At 37.7% G+C, this 13,117-nt stretch overlaps 1 protein-coding gene across 4 annotated transcripts in view; it reads right to left on the bottom strand.

Moving 5' to 3' along the window:
• MFN1 (mitofusin 1) overlaps window positions 1-13,117 on the bottom strand; it is a 39,827-nt gene that overhangs the window by 4,925 nt on the left and 21,785 nt on the right. For all 4 annotated transcript variants that reach the window (XM_075556067.1, XM_075556070.1, XM_075556068.1 and 1 more), the window contains exons 10-16: window positions 7,170-7,291; window positions 4,860-4,986; window positions 4,575-4,679; window positions 3,981-4,083; window positions 3,578-3,807; window positions 1,970-2,122; window positions 1,086-1,282 (exon numbers count right to left, since the gene is read on the bottom strand). In XM_075556067.1, the coding sequence (XP_075412182.1) occupies window positions 1,086-1,282; window positions 1,970-2,122; window positions 3,578-3,807; window positions 3,981-4,083; window positions 4,575-4,679; window positions 4,860-4,986; window positions 7,170-7,291 (1,037 nt within the window). The remainder of the gene's footprint in view (window positions 1-1,085; window positions 1,283-1,969; window positions 2,123-3,577; window positions 3,808-3,980; window positions 4,084-4,574; window positions 4,680-4,859; window positions 4,987-7,169; window positions 7,292-13,117) is intronic.

Genomic DNA, 13,117 nt, shown 5'->3' with positions numbered 1-13,117 from the left:
ACGTAAGCTCCCTTTTAGAAAACATGAATAGTATGTGTTGCCTAGAAACCAAATCTCTTGAACGGCAGAATTGGAAACTCTGGTTTGGGGCCCAGCTCAAAGAAGAGTTTCACTCTCCCAGTCCTGGCAATAATTCACCCACTCACACACGTTTCCTGAAAGGGTTCACCAAGCCTCTCCTCTCCCCCGCCTGCCCGCCGCCCCCCAATATTCCAGTGTCAACTCATCATCTTTCCTGTGCCAGCACATCCAGGTTTTACAAATTTACGTCCATCTTCACTTCAAGGGGTCACCCATGACTGCATCAGTTCTGAACCTTGGTTCAAATCTCACATGCTAAAACCTTTATTGATCCATTATCTTTTGATTTAGTAATTTCTGAGAGCCTCACTCTGTGAAACATGTTTTGTCGTCTTCCTGTATTACTTATCACCTTTAATTTTGTCATATAATTACAATCACATACCATTGCAATCAAGCTCAGGGACTGAAGTCAAGGCACACAAATAGTGTAGCTTGTTAACTAGAGGAGTTCTGTCTCTTAACAAAAGCAACAAAACAAGGTTTAAAACACATAAAAGCAAAATCTGGGTGGATTGAGTTATTTATTTCTCTTGAGTACTAAAAATTTTTATCTTTCAAGTTATTTGTGACATTGAAACTATTATTACAGCCACCAAAAATATAGTCTATGTTTTGAGCCCACTGGTGAACTACAAAGAATTCAATCTCTACAATTTAGAAGTGGCAATGATCTTAAGAGTAGGACCCTGAATTTAGGTAAGGCCTGGAAAAAATGTTTATAGAAAACCCTCGGGAGTCGTGGGGAGGTCTTCTCCTTCAATGTGCAGACATCCACTCTAATCTAGCGGAGAGTACAAAGTCCAGTGAGTAGGAGAAAGGGAGAGGGGAAGTGAGGCTTCTGAGATTTGGTACTGTTATTTCTTCTCTGTGATAAGAGTTGCAAGATGTATTCATTGTGTGATCATTCTCTGAAGTAGACACTTATCTGTGTGCCTTCTACATGCATATCCTCCTTCAAGGAAACTTTTTCAAAAGAGCAAAACATGTATCTTTCCACTTACTGCTGTACTTGATGGCTGCAGTTCGCACTGGTGAAGCTAACAATCATCTGCAGTTTTTCAGTTGCATAGTTCACAAACTGCTGCTTAAAGGCTCTCTCCTTGGCATGGGTGGTCCAGGACAGCCGTTCATAAAGATACAAAGCGCCATACATACTCAGTGACACAGATATGAGCTTCCAGCCTATAGTTTTCCAAATCTGTAAGATAAAACCAGAGTTTACTTTCGAAAAGAAAAAAACCACTTGGGAATTATGCTATTGTTTTTTGTTAGTTGCTGTCAAGTTGCTTCTGGCTCCTGGCGACCTCACACGGGTACAGCATGTGATACACAGGGTTTTCTGGCTGTGACTACCTCGTTCGGTCTGTATTCCCAGGAACCTCTGGTTGGGACTGAACCACCAACCTTCTGGCTCACAGTCATTATTTTGCAGATCTAGGAAAGCCAGAGAGTATTCTAAAAGGCATTTTAGGAAATGCTTTCACTACTAAAAAAATAATCTTTATATTTTAAGATAGAACTTCCTAAGACTCACAAGTTTGCCACCAACTAGATCCCCATTACTCTAATGTATAAATTAAATTTCTTTATGCACTATGACATAAAACTTGTTAGGAACTTTTATAAATTAAAAATAATATTCTGTAAAGTAAAACAATGTTAGGAAGCATAGTTTTAAATACAATTGGTGGTGACTCTTCCCTAAGAGTACACATAATTTGAAAATCCAAGATTAGACTTGTGAAACTGCAATTCATTTATATTTACCCATACATTTTCATGTGATTCCATAGACATAGGAAACGGAAGTAAATATACTTCTCTTTCATTATTTCAGATAGTCCTACAAAAGCATCTACTTTAGTTATAAATCAATGTTTCTTACCACTCCTCCAATAACAATGATGCCCATGGATGTCCTAGATGTAAGAGAAGCTAGTCCTGTTATCACGGTAACCATGAGTTCTTCCTGCGATGCAGTATCTGACATTGTTGGATTGGCAGGAGCAGTCGGCGTAGAAGCTAAAGATCTAGGGAGCTGGTAGGTTGAGGAAAAGCAAATATCACTGTTAAAATAACTATATATAAGTTCTCTTTATGAAATTTTCAAAACTTCTACTTGTACCATATTTTTATATAAATACTGCATGCCCACCTGTGCTTGTCTGCCATAGCATTATGCTTAATTTTTATTTAATATTGCTGTAAAAACATTAGCATAGCATGTTTATGAAAATTGGCAGAGGGAATGATTGTACAAACAACCGAAGAAGGCTCGTGTTATTTGTATAAAAATACAGTAAATCTGTGAGAAATGATACTAAATAACGAGTTTACCATAAGTATATTAAGACAATAAAATAGGTCTGAAATTATTTTCTGATATGAGCAAGAGATATTATAAAGAATAATTTAAACATACAATGGCATCTACCTGTAATTTAAAAACTCAAATTTATTGCCATCAAAGTCAGTGCTGACTGACAGTGACCTTGGAGGACACGCAGGAGAACTGCAATGTCTGGTTCTGAGGCTATAAATCTTACGGGAGCAGACAGCCTCATCTTTGTCCTGTGAGGGAGCTGCTCAGTGAGAGGCCCAAGCACAGTGGCTGCAATCACAGACTGACAACAGTGACTCTGGGGTGCCTGGCCGGCAGTGCTCCACTCTGGGACACAGCGCTCTAAGTCAGAACTGACTAGACGTCACCTAACAGACATACAAAACCCAACATAAAAGACATTTTCTGTGGGTACATTTCCACTGAAAGCCAAGCATACGACGGAAAGGTAAGCAATCACTCTGAAGCAAAGGTGAGAAGGGGGCAGGAAGCCTGAAGGATGAGAAAGGGAACAGCCAGAATACAATTAAGGAGAATGCTGACAATATTGTGAAAAACTGAATTAATGTCACTGAATAATTTGTCATAAGTATCAAATGAGAACCTAACTTGCTGTGTACCCTTTGATAATACAGAATTTTAAAAGAAAACTTAAAGACAAGCTCTACTAAAGAGAATCTTTTTAAATTGCATTATCTGATATGCAGTCCTATAACTCAGTAAGACAAATAATTAGAAAATGGGCACAATACATAAATATGCATTCTGCCAGAGAAAACATGTGGATGGCTACTAAGCATACAAAACAATGCTAAAGAGCCCCAGTCATTAAAGCGCAGGGCCATCTAATCAATTCTGACTCACAGTGATCCTGCATGACAGACTAGAAATGCTCCCTTGGGTCTCCGAAGCTGTAAATCATTACAGGACAGATAGCTGAATCTTTCTCCCCAAAGAGCAGCTGGTGAGTTTGAACCTCAGATCTTTTTTCTTTTTTGCTTCCCCTGTCCCGTCCTCCCCCGTGCCCCCACTTGTCGAACCTCAGATCTTAAGGCAGTAACCCACCGCACCATCATGGCTCCTAAGCCAGAAGATTATGTGAAGCTAATTTTATTAGCGAGAGAGTATGAATTGCTATTCAAATCTACACACCTGAAGCATAGGCTCAGACAATCCGAGAAGCATCCTCTGAGCATTTGTAGGGCCCAGGAAACGATGGACAAGAGAAGACCAGCCCAAGGAAAACCGAAATACAATATCTTCTTGGAAATCTGAGCATAACTTGTGGCAATTTAGGTCATAGCTGAGATCAAACTTCTTACAAGGGATTAGTGTGTGTAGTTTATTCTGAACACCAGTTGGAAGTAATGGCTTCAAATTTTCTAGATAACAACAAAAATATGGTTACTTATATTTTACAAAAAGGTTTGAATAATGGTGTGCCTTCTAAAAATACTCAATAAATATAAAACTATCTAAGAAACAAATTCTTTCCTAATGAAAGGGGCGAGGGGAGAACAAAAGCTGTCTATGACCTTGCAGGCATCAACATTACCAATAATCTCCTGCTGGGACTGGAACATCGACGTGTTGACTTCGTTGGTGCACCGGTCAGCCAGATTTCTTCCCATGCCATCTTCTATGTGCTTATTTAGCTCCTATCAACAGTGGGAAATATTCATGTGATTGCTTCTAAAGAAAACAGCACATATTTTGTACACTTCAAAAAACTAGTAAGCTTACTCTCACCCATGAAAGGATGATTTTTTGTGTACTTCAAATGCAAGATAAAATCACTCAAACATACAACTATCGAGTTGATTCGGACTCATAGCGACCCTACAGGGCAGAAGAGAACTGTCCTCGTGGGCTTCCAAGACTGTCAATCTTTACTGGAGTTGGAAGCCGCCTCCTTCTTCTGTGAAGAGCTGGTGTTTTCAAACCTGTTGTCTTTTCCGTTAGTGGTCCGATGTGTAGGCCGCTGCGCCACAGAGAGCTTGCACTGATTACATGAGCGCTCCCAAACTGCTCACGGTTTAACTTTGTATCGGCAGTCATGAAGACAGTAAGATGCTCAAGCCACTGTGTTCACAGTAAAGGGGAGGTGAGTAAACCGTCACTAATAACTGACAACGGCATTTCAACTTACACTCTTATAGACTTTTAATACGCTTGGAGTAGGATGGAACTCAGAACAAAATTCATCAACCAAAACAGAAAGTCGACAAATTTCATCTGTCATTGCACATGAGACCTGCAAACATTAAAAATTAAGACCAGGAATTAATAAACAAGGCCATAAACTACTAAAAGAAAATCAAATTTTGAAACAAAACAAAATTTAAGAACTCCTTTATGGGGCAGTGACTGTAAAATTGTATAATTATCAAAAATGTTCATTTCCATATACTGAAGTGAAATAATTCCCCCTTACCTTATTTGCCACCTCCTCCGTAACCTCTCGGATTTTTTTCTTGACATCCAGTGTTAAAAGATTCATCTGGTTCCGAATAAAGTCCAATCTGTCAATTTGATCTTCCCTCTCTTCTATTGAATATACTCTATAACAGTATTAGATTAGAGCAATTAATATATTCAGGTTACATTCATGTCCCAAAGCAATTAAACAAGGGCATTCATTCATTTAGGTACTGAATTACCCCTTAGCAAGACAGTAACAAGAAATATCCTATTTCAACATCTAAAAGGATTCAAATACTCCTTACAAAAGCCTTATAGATGATATGTAGGGATTTTCTTTATTTTCTTCCCATTTGGCATCTCAGTACCACAAGGGATTAATAGTTAACGTCTCAAAACACAAGAGTTATGAACAGTCAAAACAATATTGTCTCAACATTTAAACAAGTGTCAACAAATGGCAGCCTGTAAGCCAAATCCAGCCAGTTACTGATTTCAATTAAAGTTTTCGTGAAGCACAACAATATCCAGCAAGTGCACTTGCGCGTGGCTGCTTTCGTTTACAGGTGCGGAGCTGAGGAGGGTTACAGAAGAGTAGGACCCACCAGCCTGAGATGTATTATGTGGCGGGCTTTACAGAAAGTGACTCCTGTACCATAACACAAGAATATAAGACCTAAGATTCTTTTTAAAAGGTACTTAGCAAAGAGATCCCAAGATAATATAGCTATGAAAACTATCCTCATATTTAGTTTAATGCCCTGTATTTTAAAAATTAATAGCAGCAAGGACAATTTGATGGATCAATTTGGGGGGGGAGGGCTTACTATAATAAAGCAATTAAGCTGAAGGGCAATTTAATAGCAATCTCTCATATATTAGCAGGGACTACACACGAGAGCAAAGAAGCCCTAGTGTAGTGGTGCAGTGATTAAGCACTCAGCTGCCGAGAAAAGTCAACAGTGCAAATCTCCCAGTGGCTCCACGGACTAAAGAGGGGCAGCCTGCTTCTGCAAAGACTGTATCTCGGAAACCGTTCTGAGCTGGCCCACAGTATGGCTTTCATTCAGTCTGACTGAAGGGCAATGGGTGTGGTTGGGTAAACAGAGGCCCGGCAAAAGAGACTGAGACCAGATTCAGTTCTCTCTCCTGTATTTTACGTGCTGACATTCCCTGTTTATGTACATTAATTCATTCCCAAGAATGTACCAAAGTGAAGCAACCCAGAATGTGAGTAGAGTGGTTTCCAGCTAAATGGTATAAATTTCAATCCCAATTGTACCTCACCTTGGACGCATTCTTGGGTGTTTTTTCTCTTTTTCTCAACTGGCTTAAAACAAGTTCCAGTGGAGGCTTAATATCATTTATCACAATGACATCTTGATTTCTGGTTCAAGTTTACCACATTTGTGACGACTATAATTTCCATTGGTAGTATAGTACTGGCTATTTCAGCATTTATTTAAAAAGGACAGCGCAATATGGCAAATAGGATCATGCTTACCAGTTTGTGTTTCTGGCTAGCAGGTTATCACCTTGTCTGTTCACCATCCAATGCACAAAATAATGACAACTGGCTCAACAATGGATTTCAGAGTACCAATGTATGGATATATGAAAGACTGGGTAGTAAGTTGAATATAACAAAGATAAGAACTACTGTTTTGAACATGAGCATAAAATTCTGCTGGAAGAAATAGTTCTTCTACCGCTTTAAAATATTTTAAATGTTGTGGAACCAATCACAATGACCTACATATAACACCCTCCCCAGGCAACAGAAAAGTGGGTGAAGGGAGACATTGGACCGTGTAAGACATGACAAAATAATAATTTATAAATTATCAAGGGTTCATGAGGGAGGGAGGGGAAAAATGAGTAGCTGATACTAAGGGCTCAAGTAGAAAAAATGTTTTGAGGATGATGGGAACAAATGTACAAATGAACTTGACACAATGGATGGATGGATGGATTGTGATAAGAGTTGTACGAGCCCTCAACAAAATTTATATATAGATATTTTTAAATGCACTAAATACTTAAAAAATATAATTCATACATGGGTATACTGAGATCCTGAGAATGTAAATGATGTTAAATGTTACAGAAAATTTATACACATATCTTCATACATTTAAGTTTTTAAAATATGCACATTTATAAATATATACCACTTCAAACATTAAGAAATATACAAATAGAAGCATCCGTTAACCTGCAGGTTGGCTTTAGTATGGACTTACAAGCCTTAGCCATACAAATTCTCACTGACACACTGAAAAACAAGCTAACATTTGTAGGTTGTGACAAACTGAACTCATACCTTTTCTCTGCTGCGGCCACGTTTATTGAGTCCATTATGTTTTTCACGGTATCTAGTATCTGTTTAGCTCTGATAGTGTGCTGTTCAAACTTTGTTTTCACTGCTGACTGCGAGATACACTCCTGCGAGGGCCCAAGCCATAACACATTACTGTAATTCCATCCCAACAGTTTCAGGAATTTAAACACAAAAACTTGCTGTTTGCAACTTTTAACGAAAACAGAAATAGGGATGTAAAATAAATGCAAAACAAACAATTTAAAAAGCAAAGTTAAATAAAAGTATAAGAATTCAAAAGTAAAAAGGGTTTTCACAGCAAGTTCACAGCTTTGTGTATTTCTACACAGTAATGTGCAATGCCTTTGTTAACTATGGTTCCAACAGTAAATAAACAAACAAATAAAACAGGATACTGTTTTCAATGTTTAAGAGGACTTCACCATTAAGTTACTAATTTTATCTATATCACTTTTAATTCACCCATTTTGATTCCCTTACACATGTGATAACTTAATAAGTTCTTACATTTAAAACGGTTAAATCCTTGTGATAATTCTTGTCAGGCTACGAAAAAGGACTTCTGTGGGTCAAAACTTGGACAATTTGAACAATAATCTTTAACAGCAAACAACCTAAGTGATTTTATTTTTAAACCAGGAAAGTGCCCAGTTATTTTAAAGGTAACCTTATTCTTGTTATTGGGCTAGGATGTGTGCTCACCAACACTGTCTCAATTGCTTCACTGTTCTCTAACTACAGCTCATAATATGCTGATAGATTTTCATAAACACCAATCCAGTGTTTCATTGTCGCTTTTTGTTTTTAGATAGAATATAGCAGAATATATCAAATATAGTGATGGGCTCATTTACGTTTTAAAATTTTATATATAAATAAGATATATATACCAATTGCTATGTAAATATACTTTTTGGGGGTAAATATACTTTTAATAGCTAGCAACCATGAAAAGTTAGCAAAATTATCAAAGTTTCCCTCATTTCATTTTTACTTCCTAGAAAGTCAAATTCTGTAACTATAAATGTTTACTGAGATAAATTAACCAGGTCTTTGGACAACCTACAAACTCTAGGCTGAGTCACATTGAACATCAAAAACCACAGGAGGAGTCCAGTAGACTATTTTCCCCTCCTGGGATAAATGTTAAAAGTCAGGGCTGTGCCAACCCTGAGGCTGATTCCAAGAATTCATCTTCTTTAATCTCTTTACACCTATTTAGCTAGTATAAATTGTGGCACTTACTTCCTAACATTAATTACTGTACTTTCAAGCTTTTAAAAAGCATTCACTTGATGCTCCAGGACATTAATTATTTCAAGCATCCACAGGCTACAGGTCGTCCAACATACTCAAGTGATGCCGCGAGAGCTAGAACGTGGTGGACTCTCTCGTTTTCCCACATCTTGTAGGTTGTCTGCTATTGACAAGATGCAGCCTCACCTTTTTTTTTTATTACTTGCTTTACTGAAAAATATTTCCGTTTTCTCTCTGACAGGTTTATGCCTTACACAGGCTCTGACTTTCACCGGATTCGCTGTATCTGGAACTCAAGAATTGTCCATTCTCTAAACTGATCATATGCTCATTTCACCCTGAGATGACTCCTTAGTTTTCATCTACTTTTTGCTCCTGAGCTGCTTTCTTTAGTATTTGGGCTGAGATTGAGTCACTGCTTTAGCTATGGGCACATGAGAGTAACACCTTTATTATGCAAGTTTATAAAGACTTCTTGGTCGTTTCTTACGCCCTAATTCAGAGCCCTTCATTCATTATTTAGCCTCATTTTTGCTCATAATGAATTGAGGTTAATTTTTAAATCACTATTTTCACTAACCCTCAAGAGTTTAGTCGTAGAAGTCACAGTACTCCTGTACATGTCTAAACAAAAACAAAACTAAATTCATGGATACTTCCTTTTTTGAAACATCAATACAAACTATCTAACATTAAGGAGGTAGATTTCGACCAGAGCAAAACTTTATAGAAGCAGGCAGCCTCATCCTCCCACTCCCTGCCATCGAGTCAATTCCGACTCATAGCAAAGTCTATAGGGCAGAATGGAACTCACCCTGTGGGTTTCTGCCCCACCAAACATTGCCACTAACTGGATTCCGCCTCACAGTGACCTTGCAGGATAGGGCACAATGGCCGCTCAATGATTCCTTCCGAGCCTTAACTATTTAAGGGAGGAAAGGTTGGTGGTTTCAAACTGCTGGCCTTGCACAGCCCAACACGAACCATTCCACAACCAGAGAGAAAGTGAAGGACTGCCCTAAATACAGTTTAATCTGCTTATGTTTCCGTATCAGTACAAAGGTTGGCTTCGGTTAGAAATAACTGTGCTTTACAAATGAGACAAACTAATATCCACAAAACAAAAACATGAAAATAAACATGTTAAAGGACAGGGAGCTAAAAGAAACTGTCTTCCTCGATGAAGCAGATCTAGGCGTCAGCAATGAAGGTCTGAATGCGCACACAGCACAGTGTCAGAGCTAGACTAGACAGAAAAAGAGAAACTTCGAAAAGTTATTAGGCAACATACACACTACTCTGACTTTCAAGTGAACAACAATGAGTAAACCCACTCACACTTTAGAGCAAGGAGCTACTGGACACCTTTCTCCCATCCTACAACCGAAAAAGCAGTCACAGCTAAGAGCCAAAGAGCTGGGCTAAGAAATCTGTGTTTTTTACTTGCCTTGAGAATATATGCCTTCCCAAATTCACGTTGAAAGTTTTCAATGCATATTTTAAAAATATGACATTCCTTTGTCTTGATCATTTATACATAACTTAACATTCAAGCTTACTGTTAACAGGACTATACTGTAAACATGCAGGTCTTTTAAAAATCAAATCAACCTGAGAAAATGCCGATTGTTTAATAAAGATGATGAATTTGGCATTTCGTTGTTCTGTTCACAAAATGGAGCTCATCATGATATGGAAAAAAACAAATCCATGCCCTAATGAAAGAGAAAGTATTTATAAAGGCCATGTTCTGTGATTATAATGCAGTGAAACCAAGAAGTTAATAACCAAAGGCTGGATTCGATGAGATTGGCTATGTTCAGGAAGCGATGGCTGTGAACAAAAGTTGTATTAAAATAATGCAAACATTTGAATTTTTAACAGTTCTGGTTTGAAAGAGTGGGTGGGGGTAGCAAAAACAAAGACTACCATGAATACAGAAACCCATGGATTATGCTGCAAAGCTGCACTAAAAATTCACAGCTTTTAAGTCCTTTCTTAAGAAACAAAAGGCAGAGAGAAATTTTACTTTAAAAGGAAAAAAATTCCAGAAAATATATAAATTATCAAGGGTTCGTGAGAGGGAAGGCAGGGGTGGGGGGAAAAGGAGGAGCTGATACCAAGGGCTCAAGCAGAAAGTAAAGGTTTTGAGAATGATGATGGCAACAAACGTACAGATGTGTTTGACACAATGGATTGGTGAATGGATTGTGTTAAGAGTTGTATCAGGCCCCAATAAAATGATTTTTAAAAGTCCAAAGAATGTACAAAGAATCTGTTACAGGAAATATAAAAATTCAGTAAAAATAAAAAAGCAATACTTGCCAATAAATAAAATAGCCATGGGCTGAATGTTTGCAAAATATACAAAGAAATTAAACTACTAGAAAATCCAATTAAGGTTTTATAGAAGTAAAATAGAAAAGACAGTTTTTTAAAAATACAATTTTGTTGTTACATTTTAAATTTCTAAAAACAAAAGTTATAAATTCTCAGAAATGCACCCAAGTGCTAAGAATTCCTAAATTACCCAAACTGAAGTAGTGAAGTAGTAGATAAACACTTTATTAAAAAAGATGCCAAAGAATCACCAAAACCTGCTTTGGCCCTTCATAATATCAGAGATTTTACCCACCTGATTATTGCCTTGTATTAATCTGATATGTCTAACAGACTCTCAGTTTTGAAATAGCATAATTTTAAGACACATTTTCAGACCATAACGTATGATTAGAATCATGCTCCATATATATACATAAAACTACTAATCAAATGATTTTCATGATTTTTGAATTCCCAAATAAACTTTTACAATAAAAATACCTAACATTCATCTTTAAAACAAAACAATACCTAACTCTCCTGTTTTCTCTATGAACATCTTAGCATGGCCGAGCCAAAGTCTGTGCCTGACTATCATCATCTCATAGCGAGCTTATCAATGCAGAGATTCTGAGGGCCCGGGCACCTTGGGCCTTCTGAGTCAGTCTGTGGATCAGTCAGGAATCTATGGTTCTCTAAGGCACCTCCCTCCTGCGATTCTACTCATCACATTTGGAAACGGGCACATCTTTTATTCTTTCATTCTTACCTCTTCCAGGGAATGTCCTGGGAAATCTAAAGGTATACTATAGACCAGTGGTTTTCAACCTTCCTAATGCCGTGACCCTTCAATACAGTTCCTCATGTTGTGGTGACACTCCCAACCATAAAATTATTTTTAGGAGCAAATGCTTTGAAAATGATGAGGGCAATGAATGTACAAGGGTGCTTTACACAATTGATGTATGTATGGATTGTGATGAGTTGTGTGATCCCCTAACAAACGTTTAAAAATTATTTTTGTGGCTACTTCATAACTACTTTTGCTACAGTTCTGAATCGGGGGACCCCTGTGAAAGAGTCCCTTGACTCCCAAAGGGGTCACAACCCACAGGTTGAGAACTGCTGCCATAGATCAATATGAAAGAGATAAACATTTTTAACAACAGTGTATGATTTGGCAGATGTAATCAATGCTAAACACCCATGAACAAATAGATAAACTCATTAAATTAAGGAAAAAACCAACATATCCTCTCTCTATATTTTTTACCCGGAGATGAAAAGATTGACAAGAACATCAACTCTCTTGTAAAGCGAAAGGGAGAGGAAATAAACTGCTGACAATGACCTCTGAGTAACCGAGACTCTGTGTCCTACAGACTGGCCGGAGAGGAGGGGACACCTGCTGACATCCTTGCAGACTCTGAACCACGGGAGGATCTTACCACTAAAACTGGTAGTGGCTTTCTTTCCTTCTCAAATATTTAAGAAAAAAATTATTCTTGGCTGCTTAATGAATCTTCTCTCTCCAAATTAAAGATGAGGAATAGGGAGCAAATTTTTGCTTTTAAAAAAATTGACAAGTGTATTAAATACACATACACCTCCAGTCAGGACAGGAACATCTACAGAGGAATAATTACAAGTACATCTATAGAGGAACAATGCCAGTGGCTTCACATCTGAAGTCCTCTGTTACACTTGTGAAAGGAAAGAGGATGTGGAATCTAAGCAGAGTGATGAAGTAAAATTAAAAGTATGGAAGTGTAACATCTAAAGAACTTCAAATTCTAAAATTGGATCATGAATGCATCTCATTATGATCAAACTTTTGTATTACACGACATGTGAATTATATGCCAATTAAAAATTAAAAACATAACTTTTCAGACAATGGTAGTATAAAGTTTCAATGTCTCCAAATTAAGCAGAACAGGGATATCATTGCCGATGTCAGATGTGGCTATAAACAGAGAAGATTATACAGCTATTTACTTGTGTTTTACTGACTATCCAGAGGCACTTGAAAGTGTGATTCATAACAATTGTAGAAGAAAGGGAATTCCAGAACACTTCACTGTACTCCTGTGGAAGTGGCCATGGACTAACAGGCAGTTTGTTCAATCAGAACAAGGAGTTCCAGTGTAGTTTAAAATCCAGGAAGGTGTATTTAAAAGTTGCATCCTTCCACTGATTTACTCCATCCGTATGCCACATCAATCGTCTGAGCAGCTAGAGCACAAGAAGAAAGCAGGATTGGAGGAAGACTCATTCTGTGCTATGTACCCTACACAACCTTGCTGACTTGACCGAAAGCCAAAATGATGAAGCGCTTACTAACTTACTGA

Source organism: Tenrec ecaudatus, chromosome 8, assembly GCF_050624435.1.
Source record: "Tenrec ecaudatus isolate mTenEca1 chromosome 8, mTenEca1.hap1, whole genome shotgun sequence".
Taxonomy (NCBI): Eukaryota; Metazoa; Chordata; class Mammalia; order Afrosoricida; family Tenrecidae; genus Tenrec; species Tenrec ecaudatus.
This window is presented reverse-complemented; position numbering and strand designations above follow the sequence as displayed.